The sequence below is a fragment of the Lithobates pipiens genome, unplaced genomic scaffold, assembly GCF_037356315.1.
Source record: "Lithobates pipiens isolate NorthernLeopardFrog02 unplaced genomic scaffold, aLitPip1_a1.2 Scaffold_23, whole genome shotgun sequence".
NCBI lineage: Eukaryota > Metazoa > Chordata > Amphibia > Anura > Ranidae > Lithobates > Lithobates pipiens.
In genome coordinates this window covers 152511097-152536291 of record NW_027507785.1, presented here as the reverse complement: position 1 = coordinate 152536291, position 25195 = coordinate 152511097, and the positions used below count along the sequence as shown (strand labels likewise).

The 25195-nt window shown below is 48.7% G+C and overlaps 1 protein-coding gene across 5 annotated transcripts in view; it reads left to right on the top strand.

The window, feature by feature from the left end:
• Nucleotides 1–25195, top strand: part of UBN2 (ubinuclein 2) — an 855287-nt gene that overhangs the window by 579241 nt on the left and 250851 nt on the right. For all 5 annotated transcript variants that reach the window (XR_013262361.1, XM_077452498.1, XM_077452497.1 and 2 more), the window contains one exon: nucleotides 17242–17284. Coding sequence is in view for 4 of the 5 variants with exons in the window: in XM_077452498.1 (XP_077308624.1) it covers nucleotides 17242–17284 (43 nt within the window). In the remaining variant the exon portion in view is untranslated. The remainder of the gene's footprint in view (nucleotides 1–17241; nucleotides 17285–25195) is intronic.

Below are 25195 nucleotides of genomic sequence, written 5' to 3'. Positions count from 1 at the left end.
CTTTTGAACCTTTACGGGAGATTCCCTTGGTTCTGTTGACCAGAACGATCGTATTCCTGGTTGCTATTTCTTCTGTCAGAAGAGTTTCCGAACTAGCGGCTCTATCTTGTAAGGAGCTATATCTGATTATGCATAAGGATAAGGTGGTTTTATGCCCTCATCCTGAATTCATGCCAAAGGTAGTGACAGGGTTTCACTTAAACCAAGATATTGTTCTTCCTTCATTCTTCCCAGAGCCTCAATCTAGGGAAGAGAGGTTGTTACATTCCCTTGATGTAGTAAGGGCGGTCAGAGTGTATTTAAAATCGACCGCTCAGGTTTGTAAGACAGATATTTTGTTTATTCTGCCAGATGGTCCAAAGAGAGGAGAGGCAGCATCTAGATCCACTATTGCCAAGTTGATTTGTCAAGTCTTTGTGCAGGCTTATGGTTTAAAGAGGAAGATTCCTCCTTTTCATATTAAGGCACACTACCAGGGCGATTAGTACCTCCTGGGCGGTTCATCATCAGGCCTCTGCAGCTCAGATCTGTAAAGCCGCAACACGGTCTTCAGTTCATACGTTTACCAGATTATATCAAATCAATTTTAGTGGTCAGGAGGATTCTGCCTTCGGGCGCAGCATACTGCAGGGTGCAGTATAAGTTCCCTGACTTCCTTTTTTGTTGCATCTCCTCCCCTTCAGTTGCCATTGCTATGGGACATCCCACGTAGTAAGTACTACGGCTCTGTGTCCCCTGATGTAAGAAAATAAAATAGGATTTTTAAAACCACTTACCTGTAAAATCCTTTTCTTTGATGTACATCAGGGGACACAGAGGGCCCTCCCTTCTTATACACTTTGATTGCTTGGCTACAAAACTGAGGACTCCCAGTAGTTGGAGGGGTTATATGGGGGAAGTTCACGCCTTAAGGTGCGTGCCAGTGTCCAGCACCTGCTAAGCCGATATAACCACGTACTAAGTACTACGGCCCTGTGTCCCCTGATGTACATCAAAGAAAAGGATTTTACGGGTAAGCTGTTTTAAAAATCCTATTTTTTATGTTAAAGCACACTCAACCAGGGCGATTAGTGCCTCTTGGGCGGTGCATCATCAGGCCTCTATGGCTCAGATCTGTAAGGCCGTAACTTGGTCTTCAGTTCATACGTTTACCAGATTTTATCAAATCGATGTTAAAGGTCATGAGGATATTGCCTTCGGGTGCAGTAGGCTGCAGTATGAGTTCTCTAGCCTCTTGTTTCCTTGATTCCGTCTCTCCCACCCCCCCCCCCCCTTCAGTTGCCATTGCTATGGGACATCCCACATAGTAACTACTATGGCTCTGTGTCCCCTGATGTAAGAAAAAAAAAACAGGATTTTTAAAACCCCTTACTTGTAAAATCCTTTGATGTAAATCAGGGGACACAGAGGTCCCTCCCTTCTTATTATATACTTGTATAGCTTGGCTACAAAACTGAGGACTCCCAGTAACGGGAGGGGTTATATAGAGGACTACATGTCTCGCCTTATGGGCGTGCCAGTGTCCATCACCTGACGGTTCCCATATAACCCACATAGTAACTACTATGGCTCTGCGTCCCATAAGGATTTTACAGGTAAGCTGTTTTAAAAATCCTATTTCTCTAGTCGTCTGTCCAGGACAGCACTAGAGAGAGATAGGCTCCACCTCCAGAGGCAGGAAACACAAACCAGATCTTTAAAGGGCGGTCTCCGTCCCTTCCCCTTCAGTCTTTGTGTTTCCTCCACCGGAGGAGGAGGCTGGATCAGGAGCTCTCCTTCCCCTGACGGTGGGATTGCCCATAAGAGACGGGGAACGAGTTCTGGGTATCTGTTGTTGGTAACAGACATCTGAAGTCCTCCGGTCGGGTTGACAGCAGCTACAAACCGGCGTTCTCCTTCTGAAGCCCGGGGAGGGCTGTCGTTTCCCCGCCTGACGATAGGTTCAAAATTGGGCGCGAAGTCAGGTGGGGGGCGGGCACAGGCATCGAATTCCGGCCTGTGGAATGCAGGAGGAGGATGGAGGACTTCCGGCAATCCACTTCCGGTTCCGGGTCGCACGGCGAGCGTGGACGTTCGGGACCTTGGCGGCTATTTTAAAAAGTCCCGGCCACATAACGTTCCTGCTGCATCTCTAATGAAGGGAAAAGCCTCCAGGCGGTTAGGCAAGATTCCGATCGAATATGGATGCAGTGGAGAGTGGCAGTGGAGCCGAACCAGCTCAGGTAGGCAAACAGAGGTGTCTTGTACCTACAGGGCTGGGAGAGAGGGGGGGGGGGAGTGTTGGACTAATCAATGCAAAGGCATTCTGAAATGGTCCAGGTGTGTTTTTCCTCCCTCCCTCTCTCAAACAGGATCCGGACTAAAGAGTCTTGCGAATCCGGTTAGCGGTTGGTGGGGTGCACATAGGTGTTTGGTGAAGGCGTTCTATTTTTGCTAAGGTTTCGCTGACGTTAGCTTGTCTGTTTTTCCCTTCCTTCTTCTCTCCTTTTCTTGCCTTAGGCTGTGCCCAAAGAACCAGAGAGGTCAGGGGGGAAGAAGAGATGTCCTTCATGTATGAGTAAATTAAAAGAAGGATGGTCTAAGCCCCTTTGCAAACCATGCATAGACAAATTGGTCTATAAGGAAGCTACGGGAGCTTGTAAGGATTTGATTTCTGGAGTACAGAAAGAAATGGAGTCCATCAAAGCAATGTTGGCGAACCTTGAAACCCCAAAACCAGCCGCAGTTCCCCCTGCTTCCACCCCAGTGGAAGGTGACGAATCAGGGGAAGAGGAATTTGATTCTCTGGATGGCCTAAGTGAGGCGGCATCATCCAGAGATGTTCCTGTTCAAGGGTCAAGCTCTCCCAGATACAGGCTCTCACTCGAGGAGGTTGATGCCTTACTGGGGGTGATTTATGAGACGCTCGAAATTAGAGAAGAGCCAGTCTCCCTGTCCTTGCATGACCGGATGTATCAGACCATTAAGACAGATTCAGTTAGGTTCTTTCCGGTTCATAGCACACTGATATATTCGATCAAGAAAGAGTGGGAGGAGCCAGAGAAAAAGCTATTTTTTCCTAAAAGTATGAAGCAGAGATTCCCCTTCAGCGAGGACCCCTCTTGTGTTTGGAACAAAGTGCCCAAGGTAGACGCAGCTCTTTCCCAGTGTGCAAAATCAACAGACCTCGCCTTTGAGGACATGGGTGTTCTTAAGGAACCCATGGATAAAAGGATGGAGGTACTGCTGAAGAGGTCATGGGAAGTAACCATGACTAATTTAAAACCTGCAATGGCCACGACAATAGTGGCTCGCAACTTGGAGGTCTGGCTGGAACAATTACCAGGCCATTTGGAAGGGGGGACCTCCAGAAAGGAAATCCTGGATTCCCTTCCTATGCTACATAAAGCAGCAGGTTATATAGCAGATGCCTCTGCGGAGTCTGTTAAATTGTCAGCCAGGACCGCTGCCCTCGTAAATTCATCTCACAGGGCACTTTGGTTGAAGTCTTAGTCAGGAGACTCGGCCTCAAAAGTGAGGTTATGTGGCATCCCCTTTGAGGGAGACCTCTTGTTCGGACAGGATCTTGAGAAAGTCCTGGACCGTACTGCGGACAAGAAGAAGGCCTTTCCTGTCAAACCCAAAAAGACTACAGGTAAACGCTTTTTTCGTCCTCAAAGGCAGGGACAGTCACAAGGACAGACCTCTAAGGAGTCAACCCCTAAGAACAGTGGGTGGGAGGAAAACAGAAAGGCAATCTTTTTTCCTCTTCTAAAAAAAAAAACACTAAATCCCAGTGACTTGGTTCCTGTGGGGGGGAAGACTGGGGCAGTTCCTCCCACAGTGGGAAAACACTACCCCAAATACTTTTATTCTGAGGATCATCAGGGAGGGTTACAAAATACAGTTCAAGCACATCCCACCTACAAGGATGTGTCTGACCAAGCCTCCCAAGGATCCCCAGAAAGCGACAGCTTTGTTGTCGCAAATTGGCGATTTAATAGACCAGAGGGTTCTAGTGCCAGTCCCGTCACAAGAAATAAGCCACGGTTTCTATTCGCATGTGTTTGTAGTGAAGAAACCCTCAGGCAAATTCCGGTTGATTTTGAATCTGAAGTTACTGAACAAATGGGTAACTTACAAGAAATTCCGCATGGAAACAATTTTTACAGTGAGATCAGTACTCCCTCCAAATTGTTTCATGGCCTCTCTCAATCTAAGGGACGCGTATCTACACATCCCGATTCGAGAAGACTCTCAAAAGTATTTGAGGATAGCGGTTCTTTGGGGAAGTCAGATTCGATACCTCCAATTCAGGGCTCTGCCATTCGGTCTGTCTTCTTCCCCCAGGATATTTACCAAGGTCCTGGCAGAAGCGTTGGCTCCCCTAAGGTTGAAAGGGATCGCTGTCATACCATACTTAGACGACCTTTTATTCTTCGCCCCCTCAAAGCTCCAACTGCAGGGAGATCTGAGGGTAGCCATCTCTTGCCTAAAAAGGCTGGGGTGATTGGTAAACGAAGAAAAGTCGCACTTGATACCAACACAGGCCATACAGTATCTAGGGTTTCTGGTGGATTCAGTGTCACAGAAAGTCTTCCTCACAGGGGGAAAAGGTGAAAGAGATGGTAACCTTTTTGCAGTCCAATCGGACAATTTCCATCCGATCAGCTATGGCAGGGTTGGGCCTATTAGTGGCAACAATCCCTGCGGTTCCTTGGGCAAGGGATCATTTCAGGTGCCTTCAGGCCAATATTCTGAGCAGCTGGGACGGGACACAAGAATCACTGGACGGGACTATCCATCTATCCTCAAAGACCAGAAGGTCTCTTCGGTGGTGGAAGAGGGAGGAGAACCTAGTACGGGGTCTATGGTGGTCTCCTCCAGTGTCTGTTCGCATTACCACGGATGCCAGTGCTTGGGGCTGGGGGGCCCACTTGGGGTCGAAAGTAGCCCAAGGATGCTGGGGGAAGACGCCGTCCCAGAGGTCGGCCAATTGGAGGGAGTTGCAGGCAATCTGGGAAGCCTTAAGGGCGTTTGCCAGGGATCTGAAGGACCACCATGTACAGGTCCTCTCGGACAGTATAGTGGCGGTTTCCTACCTAAACAAGCAGGGAGGAACAAGATGCCCGTCCTTGATCAAGCTAACAAGTACGATCATGCATTGGGCAGAAGAAAACCTAAAATCGGTTTCAGCAGCCCATCTAAAGGGGGTGGACAACCACCTGGCAGAGTCGACACCGGGTGTACGAATCAGAATGGTCACTGAACAGGGAGAGTTTCCAGCTGATAGTGCGCAAATGTGGTCTTCCGCAGGTGGACTTGTTCGCCAGGAAAGCGAACACCCAGGTCCCAGTATACTTCTCCCTGGAGAGGAAGGCAGGGGCAAAAGGGATAGACGCTTTGGCACAAAACTGGGCGTTTCGCACTTGCTACACCTTCTCCCCCATTCAAGATAATTCCTCTAGTCTTGAGGAAATTTTTGCAGGAGCGGACCACATTGATACTGGTGGTTCCGTATTGGCCGAAGAGACCATGGTTCTCAATGCTGCTGGGCCTGACAGACGAGCCCCCCCTCATACTGCCCGAGAGAGAGGATCTGCTGTCCCAGGGTCCAGTTCCGTTGCCAGAAATACAGACCCTAAAGTTATCGGCCTGGCGTCTGAAGAGAGTCTCTTGAAGTCCAAGGGGCTCTCGGATAGGGTAATTAAAACACTCCTTTCTAGTAGAAAGAAGGTAACCCAAGCAATTTATGTTAAGTATTGGAAGGTTTTTTGTTCATGGTTGGACACTAAAAAGGTGTCTATAAGTATCCAGACAGTCTTGGAATTTTTACAAGACGGTGTGGATAAGGGACTGGCCATTAGTACCTTAAAGGTACAAATTGCGGCCCTGTCTGTTTTTTTGGATCAACCTCTGGCGGTAGACCCGCTAGTCAGCAGGTTCTTTAACCACTTGCAGACCGGACCATTTTGCTGGTCAAAGACCAGACCACTTTTATCCGATTCGGCACTGCGTCGCTTTAACTTACAATTGCGCGGTAGTGTGACGTGGCTCCTAAACAAAATTGACGTCCTTTTTTTCCCCACAAATGGAGCTTTCTTTTGGTGGTATTTGATCACCCCTGCGGTTTTTTTTTTTGCGCTATAACCAAAAATAGAGCGACAATTTTGAAAAAAACGCATTATTTTTTACTTTTTGTTATAATAAATATCCCCCAAAAATATATAAAAAAAAAAATTTTTCCCTCAGTTTAGGCCGATACGTATTCTTCTACATATTTTTGGTAAAAAAAAACGCAATAAGCGATTATTGATTGGTTTGCGCAAAAGTTATAGCGTTTACAAAATAGGGATAGTTTTATAGCATTTTTATTAATAATTTTTTATTATTTTTTTTTACTAGTAATGGTGGCGATCAGCGATTTTTATTGTGACTGCGACATTGTGGGGGACCCATCGGACATTTTTGACACATTTTTGGGACCATTGTCATTTATACAGTAATCGCTGCTATATAAATGCAGTGATTCCTGTGTAAATGACACTGGCAGTGAAAGGGTTAACCAGTGGGTGGCAGTGTAGGGGTTAAGTGTTCCTAGGGGTGTGTTACTAACTGTGTGGGGGAGTTGGGCTTTCATTTAGTGAACACTGATCTCTGCTCCAATCACATGGAGCAGAGATCAGCGTCACTAGTTGCTAGGCAGAATGGAGAAATGTTGTTTACACAGCATTTCCTCCATTCGGCCTCTCCGTGAGACGATCGCAGGGATGCCCGTGGCGATCGAGTCCGCGGGTCCCGCGACCGGACTCACGGGGGTCCCGACCAGCACGGGAGCGCACTCCCGATGGCAGGGCGGCATTGAATATTGGACGTACCTGTACACCATTATGCCTGCCCGTGCCATTCTGTCGACGTACATCGTTGTGCGCTGGTCGGGAAGTGGTTAAGGGGTTGACCAGGATTAAACCTGTTCCTTTCAAAATTTTACCCAAATGGGACCTGTCAATTGTGTTACAGGGATGGGTAAAAAAAGTCTCGGGAAGAAGCACTTGAAATGGATCACGCTTAAAACTGTGTTCCTAGTGGCGATTTCCACAGCCAGACGCATTAGCGAGCTTCAGGCACTTTCAGTTAAAGAGCCGTTTTTACAAATTTTTGAAGATAGGCTGGTGTTGCGTGCGAATCCTGGGTTTTTGCCCAAAGTAGTGACAAAGTTCCATATAACACAGGAAATTGTTTTACCTTTGTTCTGTGGGTCTCCCACTAATCATAAGGAGGTAGAGTTTAACCAACTGGACGTGAGAGCCTGTGTCTTACAGTATCTGGAGATATCAAAAAGCATTAGAAAATCAGATGCATTATTTGTTTTATATGCGGGTAAAAAATTGGGGTCACAAGCTTCAAAAAATACAATTGCAAGGTGGATCAAACAAGCTATTGTAGAAGCCTACAAAGGAATGAAAATGGAATGTAATTTTTTCCCCCATGGCTCACTCCACACGGGCACTATCGACCTCATGGGCAGAGCGAGCTGGAGTAACACCAGAACAAATTTGTCAAGCAGCAACTTGGTCAAGCTACTCGACGTTTATGAAGCATTACAGATTGGACCTTATCTCAGCGCAAGACCAGGCGTTTGGGAGAAAGGTCCTTCAAGCAGTAGCCCCCCCCCTAATCTGGTAAGTTCTCGTTGATCCTCTCTAGTGCTGTCCTGGACAGACGACTAGAGAAAACTAGAGTTAGACTTACCGGTAACTCTGTTTCTAGGAGTCGTCCAGGACAGCATGGATTCCCTCCCTATATGCTGTTATAATGCTGGACAAGTGTTTTTGTCGTTACAGAAGCCGTTTCCGGGGATGTTCTCGTTTACAAGACTGAAGGGGAAGGGACGGAGACTGCCCTTTAAAGATCTGGTTTGTGTTTCCTGCCTCTGGAGGTGGAGCCTATCTCTCTCTAGTGCTGTCCTGGACGACTCCTAGAAACAGTAAGTCTAACTCTCGTTTTTTTTCCGCTCAAACTGCTTTTTCGCCCCTTGTCTGCAGGTAAGTGTTCCCAGTCCGTCAAGGCGCCTGCTGAAGAACAAAAGCATCCCTGGTTTCACAAGTAAAACAAGTCTGCGAGCAAAAATGTTACCGCATGAAGGATTTCCCGCGCCTAACTCTCGGGTGGAGGGTCGCCTTTGGGAGTTTGCAGCTCGATGGACCTCTCTACTGTCCAACCAATTGGTCTGCAAACTGGTTTCATCGGGATACAAGATAGTTTTTCTTGTCCACCAGATTTTTTTTTCCCTCCAACCTACCTCTACTTCCAGTTCATCGGAAAGCCCCGTTCGAGGCAGTACAGGACCTGTTAATGCGCGGGGTGATAGTACCTGTACCAATGCTGGAAAGGTTTCAGGAATTCCACTTCCAATCTGTAGTCACCAAAAAGGAAGGGGTACGTCAAATCCTGGACTTGAAGGCCCTCAACAGCTTTGTGAAAGTGCAAAGACTCAGGAAGGAATCAGTTCGCTCCGTGGTCGCTGCACTCCATCAGGGGACTTCCTGGTGTCCCTGGATATCCGGGACGCGTACTTACATGTACCCATATGCCTCAGACATCAGGTTTCTGCGATTTGCAGTTGGGGTTAGAACACTACCAGTTTGTGGCTCTCCCTTTTGGTCTGGTGTCAGCACCCCAAGTCTTTACTAAAGTGTTAGCTCCAATTCTGGCACTGTTAAGGCAACGTGGGATCGCAATCATGGGTTACCTAGACGACCTCCTTCTAAGAACAGCTTCCACCTCAGAATTAAGGGAGGATGTAGCGATCACCATGCAGACTCTCTGGGAGTTTGGTTGCGTGCTGAACCTAAAGAAGTCTGTGTTAGTGCCGACTCAACGCCTGAAGTACCTGGGATTACTGTTGGACTCCTCAGAAGCGAGAGTTTTTCTTTCTAAAGACAAAGACAAGCCGCAGACTCTTCAAGCTGCGTGAGGTTATTGGTGAACCGCAGGTGGTTGTCGCATGCGAGTTCTGGTCCTCATGGTAGCCACTTTTGAAGCGGTACCGTACGCTCAATTTCACACTCGAGTCCTACAAAAGGAGATTTCTCTTATATTCACCGACCGACACAGCTCCTCTCTGTAACAAAATGGCTTGTCAGCCCTATCACTGGAGATTACTAGGCAAAGTTGTAACACAACACTTCAGAACTTTTAGTTACACCCAGGGGCGGTCCCTAGGCTACAACCCCCACAGCCTGCCCTAGCAGACTCAGTTTTATTTTGCCTAGTGAAGGAGATGCACCTAGGAACCCTGCAGGCCCATAGGTCCGTGTTTTTTTTTTTTATGCAGAAGCTTGGCTTTTGCGCAAGATGAATGATCCTGTGATCTTTTATCAACAGCCGGCTGGGTGGCAGGCTGGTTCACTTATCCTTGTAGTCTCCCCAGTCCGGCCATCGAGCATGTGCAGGTTGCAGCTATGGCTCGGCAGGCCACGACATACCCCCGCTCCAGAGGTGGTTAGTGAGCTTTATGCTCCAGGGCATACATATGTCCGGGCTACTGATGTCTGCGTCACAGTATGCCGGGCCAGTAGTCTTCCCTGTACTGATCAGGAGTTGACTACCATGGGATGTCCCCCAGCTCTTCAGGACTGGTAAGTACAGCTCTCCCTGTCTCTGCAGGGTGGAGCAGCTGGGCATTCCCTGGGAGGTCGATACTCTCCCCAATCCCTAACTCCCCTCACAGGGGGGGCCATGATGCTGAGCGGTGTGTGCGTGTGCCCTGGGCTCTCACCTGGGTGTTTAGCTAGTCCCGCTGGATGCCTGTGTGGTCTGCCCCTGTGTTGGTGCAGCGCTGTCTGCCACATGTTTTCTCCAGCCTCTCTTAGCGCTGATCGGCGGCCATTTTAAGTATGGGCAAGGGTCAGACATGCTTCTGGCTTCAAGCGGCCATTTTCCTAGTGATTCTCTCTTAGAACACTGGCAGCCATTTTCTTGTAGCCGGACCGCATTTTTTGTGCCCCCCGGCTTCCTGTTTGGTCATCACAGAGCGCTGGGAGGTTTATCCTGTGATTCTGGACACGTGTGTCAGATCGCTCACCGATCGTGCGACCGGCCGGCCACTGACACAGTTTTGCTATCTCTGCATCTGGGAGCGCTGGGGATCAACAGGCACTGCTGTAATACAGTGCGGAACTTCTCAGGGTGGTGAGTCCAGCGGGTTAGAGACCCTCAGTCAGCGACAGCAGGAGGGTGGGACTGTCACTGTCCTAAGTCCCCTTCGGGTGGCAGACAGGGTAGGGTCAGCATGGCTTCAGAAACTGGTGTTTCTTCCCCCAAAATCCAGGAATTGCAACCGGGTCACCTGCGGACTGCGCGGCCCCTATGGACACCCTTACGGCGGTTTGTTGCCAAGATAGAGGCAGTACGTGGGAAGAAAGATGCTAGAAAGCGGCCCCTGCCCCCCCCCCCCCCCCCCCGTCCTCTGGGGAGAGCTCTGACGCAGACTCGGGTCCTGCTGAGGCCAGTGACCCCTGCTCTGTCTGGTCAGATGACGCTGACAAGGACCATTCGGACAGTGAGGATGAGTCCAGGTCCGAGCACGACAAAACGCTTGTTGGAGCACTTATCACAGCTATGCGTGATACCCTGAAGATTCAGAAGCCAGTCCCTTTTGGGTCCCGCAAGCCAGCACGTTCACCTAAGGTGTTCCCGTATCTGACTTATTTTGATAAGTTCATTTACAAGGAATGGGGTCGCTCGCAATGGACCTTTGCGGTCCCCAAATACATGGCGGTGCGTTATCCCTTTGAGGAAAGCCTTCTCAAAAAGTGGTCAGCTCCTCCGGTCGTGGACCCCCCATTATCCAGGTTAAATAAAGTAAACACGATCCCGGTAGAGGGGACTCCTGCATTTAAGGATCCCACGGACAGGAAGGCCGAGGCAGTGGCTCGTTCCTTGTTTACGGTTGTGGGGTCAGCCGTGTGACCTGTACTGGCATCCGCACTGGTGTCGCAGATACTGACTGAGTGGGCAAAACTTTTGCACCGCGTATTGGGAGAGCAACAGGCCTCCCCTGTCTGTGTGGATCTAGCAGACCAACTAGTGCAAGGCCTTAAGTACATTTGTGACGTGGCCCTGGATACTCTCCCTCTGTTATCCAGGGTTTCAGTGTCAGCTGTGGTGCTGAGGCGCCTGATTTGGCTAAAATGCTGGTCTGCTGACCAGACATCCAAGAAAGCCCTGACGGATCTTCCTTTCCTTGGCGACCAGCTCTTTGGAGCCTCGTTAGATGACATTATTAAAAATGCCACATGTGGTAAGAGTACACTACTCCCACAGGCCAGGAAAGCTAAGGAGCCACGCCGCAGGCAAGGGCCCTCTTTTTCCCCTCACAAGCGGATTTTTCGTCCACCCGGTGCTTCAACAAAATGTCCCCAGCCCGACAGGATGCCCACAGGCGGTCAAAAATGTCCCTGGAACCGCAAGCCTGAGAACAAAAGTGCTACCGCATGAAGGTTGGGTGGTCCTCCCGGTTATCCAACCAATGGGTCTGTGATCTGATTTCCACAGGCTACAAGATAGAGTTCCTCTGTTGGCCACCAAACAGATTCTTTCCCTCCAGCATACCCGTGTCCCCGGTTCGCTGGGAGGTCCTGTTGGGGGCTGTAAGGGACGTGCTGAATCGAGGGGTGATTGTACCTGTTCCGGAGCCGGAACACTTCCAGGGATTCTACTCAAATCTGTTAGTGGTTCCCAAGAAGGAAGGGGTACGTCCAGTCTTGGACTTAAAAGCCCTCAATCACTTTGTAAAAGTGCAGAGGTTCAGGATGGAATAAGTTCGCTCAGTAGTCGCTGCACTCCATCAAGGGGACTCCCTGGTGTCCTTGGACATCCAGGTTGCGCACCTGCACATACCCATATGCCTTCAGCATCAAAAGTTTCTGCGTTTTGCAGTCGGGGAAGCCCATTACCAATTTGTGGCTCTTCCTTTTGGTCTGGCATCAGCCCCTCTAGTCTTTACCAAGGTATTGGCTCCAGTATTGGCGTTGCTGAGACAATGTGGGATCGCGATCATGTGCTACCTGGACGATCTCCTCCTGAGAGCATCTTCAGCCTCAGAATTAGAGGAGGATGTGGCGATCACCATGCAGACCCTGCAAGAATTTGGGTGGCTGTTGAACCTAAAGAAGTCAGTGATTGAGCCGACCCAGCATCTGGAGTACCTAGGTTTGCTGTTGGACTCCAGGGAAGCGAGGGTTTTTCTCCCTTCAGACAAATTGCAGACTCTCAGGTCCGTGGTGAAACTGCTGATGAACCACAAGTGGTTGTCGCTCCGGTTTTGCATGCGAGTACTGGGGCTCTTGGTAGCATCCTTTGAGGCAGTACCGTACGCCCAGTTCCACACCAGAGTACTGCATAGCAGATCTTGTTAAAATGGGACAAGTCTCAGTTGTCCCTGGATCGACAGATCCAGGTGAGCCAACCAGTCAGGGACTCTCTGATCTTGTGGTTGAGGTCCCCGGTGATTCAGCCCGGAAAATCGTTCCTTCCTCTGAAGTGGACAGTGGTCACTACGGACACCAGTCTATCCGGCTGGGGTGGAGTGATGGGGGTTCAGTAGACTCAGGGCCTCTGATTGACGGTAGAATTCGAGTTGCCGATCAATCTGCTCGAATTGAGAGCGATCAGGCTGTGTCTCCGCACGTGGTCGGTGAGTCTTCAAGGGCGTCCGATCAGGATTCAGTCGGACAACGCCATGGCAGTGGCATACATAAATCACCAAGGGGGATCAAGTAGCGCAGCCGCTGCTTGGGAGGTCGCTCGCATACTTCGGTGGGCAGAACGACACGTTCCGGCCCTGACGGCCAGTTACATCCCGGGCGTGTAAAACTGACAGGCGGACTATCTGAGTCGGCAGATGCTGGACCAAGGAGAAATGGCCATTGCATCCAGAGACATTCAAGCTGCTGTGCCTGAGGTGGGGAACACCAGATGTGGATCTATTGGCCTCCCATCTCAATCGGAAGGTGCCAAGATTTGTGTCCAGGACAAGAGATTCATGGGCAGATGCGCTGGTGGCCCCGTGGGATCAGTATCAGCTGATCTACGCCTTTCCTCCACTGAAATTGTTACCACGTCTGCTTCGCAGAGTGGAAGCCAAGGAGATCCCAGTGATACTGGTTGCCCCAGATTGGCCTCAACGTCCCTGGTACGCAGATCTGGTGCATCTGGTGGCAGACGCTCCCTGGCGACTGCCGTTGCAGGAGGACCTTCTGTCTCAAGGTCCGATTTTTTTCATCCTGCTTTACCATCGCTGGCTTTAACAGCATGGCTGTTGAGAGCCAGGTGTTGAGGATCCGGGGCATGGCCGTTGAAAACCAGGGACCGAGGTCTGTCAGACTTGGTAATTTCCACTATGCTGAGGGCACGGTAGTCTTGTTCCCAGAAGATTTACCATGATACATGGAAGGCTTACATCTTGATGTGCGAGGAGACTGTATTCAGTTTACAGGATCCTGCTGTTTTTGCCTTCGAGGAGTGGTTGAGAAACTTGCCTTAAGCACCATCAATGGACAGATATCTTTTTCTGACATCCCTTGGCGACTCACTCATTGGTCGGGTACTTTTGTGCAGGGTGTTCGCCAAGTAGTCCCTCCAGTTCGACCTCCACTACCTCCATGGGATCTGAATCTGGTGCTATAGGCGCTCCAAAAACCGCCATTTGAAAACATTAGGGAGATTCCCTTGTTGACTTTTTCAGAAAGTAGTCTTCCTAGTGGCTATTACATCTGCCAGGAGGGTTTCTGAGTTGTGTCAGAAACCATGAATCAGACCAAGACAGAAGTACAATTAAATCACACTTGTTTGTTAAATAAAAATCAAAAGGTAAATCGAAAAAGAGTAGTCAAAGCATAGCAAGAGTCCAGTAACCGGATATAGTAGTCAGCCAGGCCAGAGTTCAATAACCAGATTGGGTAATCAGCCAGGCCACAAGTCAGGGATCCAAGTAGAGCAACAGCAAGCAGGATAAGCAGCCAGAAGGGATGTCAGCAAGCCAGTCTTTAAACAGAACCGCAGGAGATGGTTTCTTGTGATGTGACCAAGGCGAAGGCAGAGGGGAAGTGAGCTGGACAGCTTTAAGTAGGCAGGTCAGCATGATCAGGAACAGCTGGTAACTGTGGAGAGAGATGAGAGCTGGCAATTAGCCGACAGCTGAGCAGCCAGCCCAGAGAAGGAAGGGCTAAGCCAGCCCTGACACCTTGTCATGCAAGTCTCCCTACCTGGTCATCCACAAGGATAAGGCGGTGCTACGTCCACAGCCCTCTTACCTTACAAAGGTGGTTTTGACATTCCATCGAAATGAATCGTGTTACCATCCCTTTGTCCTAAGCTGACACACCTGAAAGAAGTTGCCTTACATTCCCTGGATGTGGTCTGGACGTCCAGGGCCGCAGGTTTTCATGAAAGCTGTTAGCCGCATCGGTTGTTATCCCTGGAAAGCTGATCGCTCGCTCTGTGGGCACCATCCCTGTATAACCCCGAAAGCCGACGCCGCATATATGTATCACGCTCATATACGCACGAAGGGGTTAAAATACCTAAAACTAAGATGTATGTAAATTATTCACTCAATTAGCATATAATCTCTCTAATGTCATAATAAGATAATTAGAAGTATTGCTAATTTGTATATTTGCAGTAATTACCGTATTTATCGGCGTATAACACGCACTTTTTTTCCCCTTAAAATCATGGGGAAATCGTGGGTGCATGTTATACGACGCTGATTTTGAGCGGAGGATCAAGCGGTGCCGATCTACATACGTAGCCGAGTGTACTTGGCTAGTCTCGGCTCCGCTCACAGTCACGCCCAGTCCCACCCTATGATGGACATAACACAGGGACTGGGCGTGACTGTGAGCGGAGTCTTATTTTTTTCTTTTTTTTAAAAAAAAAGCTTGAACCAGTTCTTTAACAACCACCATGAAACACTTGTTAATATGCTGCATATAGTGCTGATTTTGTGGATATAAAAACTGTGCGCCAATCTTTGTTGATCCTCCCTTCAATAAAACAAAATTCACAGAGTTAAGCCACCACATTTATTTAAAAAAAAAAGAAGACTGTTATTTTAGCCACTTGCCCAACCGCCTGTACTACATTTACTGCTAGTGGACAGCTCCCCCAGGCACCACGATGTACCCGCACATCATGGTCCACAGCAGAGAGTTGTGTTCACCATACACAGCGGATTGTGGTGCTCAGTATCAGGCCACTGTGGTGCGCCCCGAAGATCATGTGGTCGCTGTGCAATCGATAACATCATTGTTTGCCACTGTGTGTGATCTGATTAGTTTGGATTGGATTCATTGCTGTGAATTACAGCATCTCAAAAGTAAACAATGAGTCATGAATGAAAGCCATTCATGACACTTAAAAGGATTGCTGTAACATTTCTCTTATCACTGTAACAAGCAATTGGTGTTAAAGAAAATAAAATAAAAAATCCTGGTCACCAGCCCCCACAACCCACAGGTAGTACAGTGTCCCTAAAGCCCCATACACACTATCAGTTTTTCTGCTAAGTTTTTCCTTCAGAATTGCCAAAACCATATAATATGAGGTCATACCTTAGGAGTTTCAATTTGTATGCAATCAGACAGGCCCTTGCACTACATGGTTTTGGTAAACCTGAAGGAAAAACTCAGCAGAAAAACTGATAGTGTGTATAGGGCTTAAGGTGACACTCAACTACTCTGATGAGGGTTTTTTTTTTTTTTACAAAATCTCACCAATCGGTATCCCCCATCACTACAACACCAGTCATATGATGACGCTGTACTGCAGTGGTGACAGTATGTTTCAAAAAAATATGGAAAAAAACAAACTAAATTATATTAAATTTCTTTGTTTTCCAAAAAAGTTACAACAAAATTACAATTTGCAATGCCTCTTACTAACCCCTTCATGCCTAAGCCCTTTTCTGACACAAAAGATGTTACACTGAGTATATGGACACCTAACATGTTATGCTTTAAAATTGCGCATGCTCGTGGAATGGCAACAAGCTACGCTACTTAAAAATCTCCATAGGCGACGCTTTAACATTTTTTAACAGTTACCAGTTTAGCATTACAGAGAAGGTCTAGTACTAGAATTATTGCTCTCGCTCAAACAATAGCAGCAATACCTCACACAAGTGGTTTGAACCCTGTTTACATTTGCGGGCTTGACTTGCGTATGCGTTCGCTTCTGCGCACGACCACGGAGTGATGGGGTGCTTTAATTTTTTTTCACTGTCCCTTTAAAAATAATATATATTTTTATAGCACTGTAAACATCCTTTGTGACAGTAATAGTGGCAGGTACTCTTTATGAAGGGATCTGGGTTGTATAATACCCCAGAGCTCTTTTTTGCACTTAAAAGCATTCAAAACGCCAAGTTTGGCTTTTTTGAATCTGGCGCCTTTAAGACTTCAGTAAACCGGAAGTAATGTCGTGATTTACTAGATCCGAGACCCGATCAAAGCCAATTGCGGCATTGTTTGTGTCTCCAGCCAGCCGGCAGATGTTCCGGCTAGTCGCTCGGGCTTCCCAGTGAGCCCCGGGCGTTCCGTGGAAGGTGGCTGGAGGGGGGACTGGGGCTTGCGAACATCCCCTCCCACTGCTTGTCATAATGCGTGGCTGCTTAGCAACATGGATTATCATAAGAAAGTCAATTGACTGCTCTAGAATTTTTTTTTACCGTTGTCTGCTTTCCAAAAAGGGTTTATTTGGAGGGAATTTGTACTGTGCTGGCATTTTAGGGCCTCAAGAAATCAGATAGTCAGTACATAGGGATAGATCAGTTTAATGAAGAAAGATTTTATTTGCAAAATGTTATAACGAGACATTAAAACTTTTTTTTTATGTTTTTTGTTTTTCTTTCAAAAATGTTGCTATTTTTTTCATTTATATAGATGAAAAGCTCTATTTGTGTGAAAAAATTATATAATTTCATTTGGGTACAGTGTTACATGACCCGGCAATTGTCGTTTAAAGTAGTACAGTGCTAAATAGCAAAAAATGCCCTGGTCATAAAAGGGGTAAAACTTTCCAGAGGTCAAGTGGTTAACATTATTCTAACATGATTTGAAAATTTCAGTTGCATGGTTGAAATTAAGATTAGTATCATTGAGCTTAAGCTTAATTGATTGGGCTGAATGTATTGGTGACTTTTTTTCATTTATTTTTGTGACTTTTATTTTATTATTTTTTTATTTATTTTTTTAGAGCGAAGAAAAAGGTCATTGTGGCCACAAAACCCAAGGTTAAGGTAATCTACATTTATTTTCTTGCAGATCATCTGTATAATAAATGAGTAAAGTTCCTACAATTCTTTCAGTATTCTATATTTCTTTAATCATGTTTCAGGACTGCATATTAGAGTAAGCACTCTGCCCAACAAAAACGGGACACATAATCCGTAAAATGAGCATAGTCCTCTTTTTACTTCAGTTATTTGTGTTTCTAGTCCAACAGGAGCATCAAAACCTTTTTATACTTTCTTTTAGGTTTTTGTGCTAGTTGGAAGGGTCTCCCAGTAAATGCTCTCTCATGTTTTAAGGGACACTGGACCTAGAGGGGTTGCATATTTGAGCTTTCACTGATCAGGATAAACTTCTCCTAATAACCTAATAGTGGGACCCCCTCCTCCCCATCACCTTCCCAGTTTTTCCCCAAGGTCTCTTGGGTAACCATCTGTATGGGTACAGTGGCTCTAGCTGAGCCTCCCCTTACTCGCATTTGGTCAGATTCCAAGTACTCCCCTATATTGCTTTTGGAGGTGTGGGTTAGTGAAGGAGACCTTGGTGGTCATCCAAGCGCCTGATGTATGCTGCTGAGCAGTGGTGAGCTCAGGCATGTACCGACATGACTTAAAGCCAGCCTGAGCTATGCTGCTAAGAGACTGGATACTTAGAATGAGAATACTTAGACCATCGGGTTGTTACGCCACATTCAGGAGAGGACTAGGCAGAACATGTTAACATGTACAAAAAAACAGAACTTTCTAGTTCTGCCCAAGGGGACGATCCCTTCAGTAACAACCCCCCAGCCTGCTTCCTCCAGCCTCAGCTTTTTTTTCTGCCAAGTGAAGGAGAAGGACCTAGGAACCCTGCGGGCCCATCAGTCCATGGATTTTTTTCTGTAGAAGTTTGCCTTTTTGCGCAAGATAAGATCCTGTGATCTGCTATCAACAGCTGGCTGGGTGACAGGCTGGATACCCTTATCCTTTTAGTCTTCCCAGCCTGGCCAGCGAGTGTGTGCAGACCAGAGCTTCGCGGTGGGACGGCCACGACATGCAATTCTCCGGGGCACACATGACCGGGCTACTGATGTCTGCGTCACAGTGTGCCAGGCCAGCAGCCACCCCATACTGATCGGAGAGTGGGTCTGTGATGGAATGTCCCCAGCTTGTCCGGGCTGGTAAGTACAGCTCTCCCTGCCTTGGTGGGGCTGAGCAGATGGGCATTCCCTGCGAGGTCGATTCGGGGGTCCCTCTCCTCCCTATCTTCCCTTCCCCCCTGTGGGGGATGCTGCATGGGCCTCTGTCTGCTGCCATTTTTTCTACCTGTGTTTCACTGTCCCTCTCTGTGTGGAGTGCTTTGGCGGCCATGTTTGGTGTGACCAGGGAGAAGCATGGTCATAGTTAGTAAGGTTGAATAAAGACACCAGTCCATCCAGTTCAACCTGAGAGAGTGTCTACAATTGTCCCTATCCCTGTACATTGCAGACTCACATCAGTCCCTACCCTCAAGGAGCCCACAATCAAAGGTCCCCATTCATATACTAGGGCCAATTTTGGACAGAAGCCAATTAACCTACCTGCATGTTTTTGGAGTGTGGGAGGAAACCAGAGTACCTGGAGGAAACCCATGCAGGCACAGGGAGAACATGCAAACTCCAGGCAAGTAGTTTCGTGGGTTGGGATTTGAACCAGCAACCCTTTTTACTGCTAGGCGAGAGTGCTAACCACTACACCACTGTGCCGCCCAAATGGTCAGGAACCATTTTTCTGTAGTTCGGCAGCCATTTTCCCTGTGATTATGTCCTTTATACTGGATGTTTGGCAGCCATTTTGTTGTAGCCTAGCACATTTTTCTTGCCCAGCGTTGATCACTGAGGCTCAGAACAGCAAGGTTTCCTCTCTGACACATGGGAGGCTGACACAGGCACACCTAGCTGGGTGGTGAAAAACTCGGTCAGGGTGGTGAATCCTGCGGTGGGGCCCCCTCAGCCTGCAGCAGTTAGGAGGTGGGGCCATTCACTGTCCTAAGTCCCCAACAGGTGGCAGACAGGGTAGGGTCAGCATGGCTTCAGAAACTGTTTTTTCTTCCACCAAACGCCAGGCAATTGCAACCGGTTTGCTTGCAGACCGTGCAGTACCTCTGGATGCTTTGTCGGTGGTCCTTAACATGTTTGTTGCCAAGATGGAGGCGGTGCGTGGGCGCAAAGATGGTAAAAAGGGCCCCCCCACCCCCGCGTCCTCTGGGGAGAGCTCTGACACAGACTCGTCAGAGCTCTCCCCAGATGACGCTGACTAGGACCGATCGGACAGTGAGGATGAGTCCCCGTCTGGGTCCGCATGCGTCAAAGCGCTAGTTGGAGCACTTATCACAGCTGTCCGTGATACCCTGAAGATTCAGGACACAGCAGATTCCTCTGCTGAGGTAGTGGCTCTTTTTGGGTCCCGCAAGCCAGCCCGTGCACCTAAGGTGTTTCCGTATCTGACTTATTTAGATAAGTTTATATACAAGGAATGGGTTAGACCGCAACGGACCTTTTCGGTCTAAAATATATGGCAATGCGTTACCCCTTTGAGGAGAGCCTTCTCAAGAAATGGTCGGCTCCTTTGGTCGTGGACCCCCCAGTATCCAGGTTAAACAAAGTAACCACGATCCCGATAGAGGGGACTCGTGCCTTTAAGGACCCCACGGACAGGAAGGCCAAGGCAGTGGCCCTTTCCTTGTTTACGGTTTTGGGGTCAGCGATGCGACCAGTACTGGCCTCCACACACTCACAGACACTTACTGAGTGGGAAGAACGTTTGCATCGCAAATTGGGGGAGCTACAGGCTTCCCATGTCTGCGTGAAACTGGCAGACCAGTTAATGCAAGGCCTGAAGTACGATTGTGACGTGGCCCTGGATACACCCTCCCTCTGTTATCCAGGGCTTCAGTGTCAGCAGTGGTGCTGAGGCGCCTGATTTGGCTAAAATGCTGGTCGGCATCTAAAAAAGCCCTGAAAGATCTACCCTTCCTTGGTGAGTGGCTCTTTGTAGCCTCATTGGATGACATCATTAAGAATGCCACAGGTGGGAAGAGTACCTTACTTCCACAGGCCAGGAAGGCTAAGGAGCCACGCCGTAGGCAAGGGCCCTCATTTTCCGCTCACAAACGGCCTTTTCGTCCATCCGGGGCTTCGGCTAAACGTCCCCAGCCCGACAGGATGACCTCTGAAGGACAAAAGCGTCCTTGGAACTGCAAGCAAGAGTGCTACCGCATGAAGGTCGCCTTCGGGAGTTTGCAGCCCGGTGGGCCTCTCGGCTGTCCGACCAATCGGTCTGCGAACTAAATTCCTCTGGCTACAAGATAGAGTTCCTCTCTTGGCCACCAAACAGAGTCTTCCCTTCCAGCATACCCTTGCTCCCGGCTCGCCGGGAGGCACTCATGGGGGGGCAGTAAGGGACCTGCTAAATCCTGGGATGATGGTACCTGTTCCGGAGTCGGAAAGGTTCCAGGGGTTCTTCTCCAATCTGTTTGTAGTCCCCAAAAGGAAGGAGTACGTCCAATCTTGGACCTGAAAGCCCTCAATTGCTTCGTGAAAGTACAGAGGTTCGCTTAGTAGTCGCTGCATTCCATCAAGGGAAATTCCTGGTGTCTCTGGACATCCAGGAAGCGTACCTGCACATACCCATATGCCTCCGGCATCAGAGGTTTCTGCGATTTGCAGTTGGACGACCACTACCAGTTTGTGGCTCTCCCTTTTGGCTTGTCATCAGCCCCCCCGAGTCTTTACCAAGGTATTGGCTCCAGTTATGTCGTTGCTGTGACGACGTGGAATCGCGATCGTAGGTTACCTAGACGATCTCCTCCTGAGAGTATCTTAAGCCTCAGAATTGAAGGTGGATGTGGCGATCACCATGCAAACTCTGCAGGATTTTAGGTGGCTGTCGAACCAAAAAAAAAGTCGGTGCTTATACCAGCTCAACATTTGGAGTAGGAGATCTTGACGAAATGGGACAAATCTCTGTTATCCCTGGATTGGCAGATTCAGGTGAGTCAGTCCGGGACTCCCTGCTCTGGTGGCTGAGGTCCCCGGCACTTCGGCCCATGAAGTCGTTCCTACCTCTACATTGGACAGTGATCGCAACGGACGCCAGCCTGACCGGCTGGGGGTGAGTACTGGGAGTACAGTCGACCCAGGGCCTTTGTTTGAGGGAGAAATCCAAATTGCCGATCAGTGTGCTTGACATACGTGTGATCAGGCTATGCCTCTCCACGTGGTCGATGAGACTTTGAGGGCGTCCGATCAGGATCCAGTCAGACAGCTCCACGGCGGTGGCATACGTCAATCATAAAGGAGGAACAAGAAGCTTGGCTGCAGCACAGGGTCACTCACATCCTTCAGTGGGCAGAGCGACATGTACCAGCCCTATCGGCCATTTACATCCTGGGAGTGGAAAATTTGCAGGAGGACTACCTAAGTCACTGGAGAATAGGCGCTGCATCCAGAGGTGTTCAGGCAACTGTGCCTGCAGTGGGGCACACCAGACGTGGATCTCCTGACTTCCCGTCTCAATCGGAAGGTGCCAAGAGTCGTGTCCAGAACAAGAGATTCTTGGGCAGACGCGCTGGTGGCTGTGGGGTCAGTATCAACTGATCTATGCCTTTCCTCCGCTAAAGATACTACCACGTCTGCTCCACAGAGTGGATGCCAAGGGGATTCCAGTAATTCTGATTGCCCCAGATGGGCCTCAGTGTCCCTGCTACGCCGACCTAGTGTGCCTGGTGGTGAACGCCCCATGTCGACTGCCGTTACGAGAGGACCTTCTATCTCAAAATCCGATTCGCCATCCTGTTTTACCATCGCTGGTTTTAATGGCATGGCTGTTGAGGACCAGGTACTAAGGAACCGGGGTCTATCGGACTCGGTGATTTCAACTATATTGAGAGCATGGAAATCTTCTTCTCGGAAGATATATCATTGTACCTGGAAGGCCTACATCTCTGTGTGAGGAGAAAGGATGGCGTCCACGCTCCTAATCCATATCCAGGTTCTTGCTGTTTCTACAGTATGGAGTAGACCAGAAATTGGCTTTAAGCACCATTAAAGGACATTTCAACCTTGGCTGTCTTTTTTTTTTTTTTTTTTTCAGTGACCCCTGGCGTCTTACTCTTTAGTGAGCACCTTTGTTCAGGGGGTTCAGCAAGTAGTTCCTCCGGTGCGTCCACTGTTACCCCTGTGGGATCTGAACCTGGTGTTATTGGCACTCCAGCAACCGTTGTTTGAGAATATCAGATAAATCCCCTTGTTGACTCTTTCGCAGAAAGTGGTCTTTCTAGTGGCCATTACATTGGCCAGGAGGGTTTCGGAACTGGCGGCCTTGTTTTGCAAGTCGACTTATCTGATTATCCATGAGGATAAGGTGGTGTAGCTTCCGCAACCTTCTTTTCTGCCAAAGGTGTTTTCAGCATTCCACATCAATGAAGACATTGTGTTGCCATCTTTGTGTCCTAAGCCTACACATCCTAAAGAGGTGGCTCTCCATTCCCTGGACGTGGTCCAGGCTCTAAGGATATTATCTGTCTGCCACGGCTCCCTTTCGGAAGTCGGACTCTGTTTCAGTACCTGGTCCGAAAAAAGGCATGGCGGTCTTGTCGCCCACCATTTCCAGGTGGATCAGACAGATTGTGGTTCAGACCTACACCTTGAAGGGGCAGGTGCCCTCCTTTCCAGTCACTGCCCATTCCACCAGGGCAATTGAAACCTCTTGGGCCTTCCGACATCAAGCGTCTGTCGCTCAAGTGTGTAAAGCAGTGACTTTTTCGTCTTTTCACACCTTTACAAAATTCTCCAAGGTAGATGTCAGTGCATTGGCTGATGTCTGTTTTGGCCGCAAAGTTTTGCAGGTGGCTGTGTAATTTGCAATTGCACATATTTTTTTCTGTTTTTTGACAAAAAACAGTTACCTTTAAGTAAAATGCACTGTTGCATTGTTACCGCAGGTTCTGATGCGGTTAGATAAGGTGGTGACTCCCCTGTTAGGGAGCACTCTGGTTTTTTTTTGTGGGTAAAGTTTTTCACATTCGGTTTTGTGGGTGAAGTTTTTATGCGGTTTCCCACCCCTCGTTTTGACACTGCTTGGGGACGTCCCGATGGTCTAAGTAAAGGAGCCGTGTCAGTGAATGTAAGAGAAAATAGGATTTTTGTACTCACCGTAAAATCCTTTTCTCTGTAGTTCACTGACTGACACAGCACCCTCCCCTCTTATTTTACGTTTTATACTGCTTGTTGACATACTGAGGCTGCAGGAAGCAGGCTGGGGGATTGTTACTGAAGGGCTCGCCCCTTGGGCGAAACTAGAAAGTTCTGTTTTTTTTGTATATGTTAACATGTTCTGCCTAGTCCTTTCCTGAAGGTGGCGTAACAACCCGATGGTCTAAGTAAAGGAGCTGTGTCAGTCAGTGAACTACAGAGAAAAGGATTTTACGGTGAGTACAAAAATCCTATTTTTCTTATTGCAGCCAGCACGAGATATACAGTACCCTGTCGCAATGTGCAATCCAAAAGTAGATAATAACTCAGAGAGTCATATGGAGCTTGATTGACAAGCTCACATGTAACACTCCATACGTGACATAATGTGCTGTTCATATAATGTCATAAACATACATTTACATAATAAGAACACATATTAACAACTTTACATTAAGTTAGGGATGCACCGAAATTTCGGCCGCCGAAACATATCGGCCGAAAATGCCCTTTTCGGCAATTTGCTGAAAGGAAAAAACGGCCGATAATTGAGCCGAAAATGGGGCGGGCCTGGGGCGGAACTCCGCCCCCGCCCCTGGTGCCTCCCATGATGGGGGTGAATAGCGCAGGACTGATGCAGCCAGCGATGCCCCTCTGCAGTGAAGAGAGCCGTCTGGTTGAATAGAGCGTCGGGAACATCACAGCTTTAATTTCAATAGCTGTGTGTTCCCCGTCACGCGCCGTCACACACAGCCCCTCCCCCTTGTCCAGGCACTTTGATAGACAGATCACCCGTCCAATCTGGACAGGTGATCTGTCTATCAAAGTTCCCCGGACAAGGGGGAGGGGCTGTGTGTGACGGCGCGCGACGGGCAACACACAGCTATTGAAATTAAAGCTGTGATGTTCCCAGCGCTCTATTCAACCAGACGGCTCTCTTCACTGCAGAGGGGCATCGCTGGCTGCATCACAGGGGGCAACACTGGCTGCATCACAGGGGGCAACACTGGCTGCATCACAGGGGGCAACACTGGCTGCATCACAGGGGGCAACACTGGCTGCACTTATCTCTTTTATCAGATCGCCAGTCTCTGACCACCTCCTGTACCGTGTCGCCAGGCTCTGACCACCTCCTGTACCGTGTCGCCAGGCTCTGACCATCTCCTGTACCGCGTCGCCAGTCTCTGACAATCTCCTCTACCATGTCCCCAGCCTCTGACCACCTCCTGTACCATGTCCCCAGCCTCTGACCACCTCCTGTACCATGTCCCCAGCCTCTGACCACCTCCTGTACCATGTCCCCAGTCTCTGACCACCTCCTGTACCATGTCCCCAGTCTCTGACCACCTCCTGTACCATGTCCCCAGTCTCTGACCACCTCCTGTACCATGTCCCCAGCCTCTGACCACCTCCTGTACCATGTCCCCAGCCTCTGACCACCTCCTGTACCATGTCCCCAGCCTCTGACCACCTCCTGTACCATGTCCCAAGCCTCTGACCATCTCCTGTATAAAAATATTTTTTGAAAACAGTCATTTTCGGTATCGGTGCTGTTTCGGTATCGGTTTCGGTTTTCGGCCTAGTGTATTTTTCATTTTCGGTATCGGTTTCGGCACCAAAAAAACCATTCGGTGCATCCCTAAAGTAACTATATACTAATATGTATTAACATGACTGAGACTACTCTAAACTTATTTTAACAAATTTT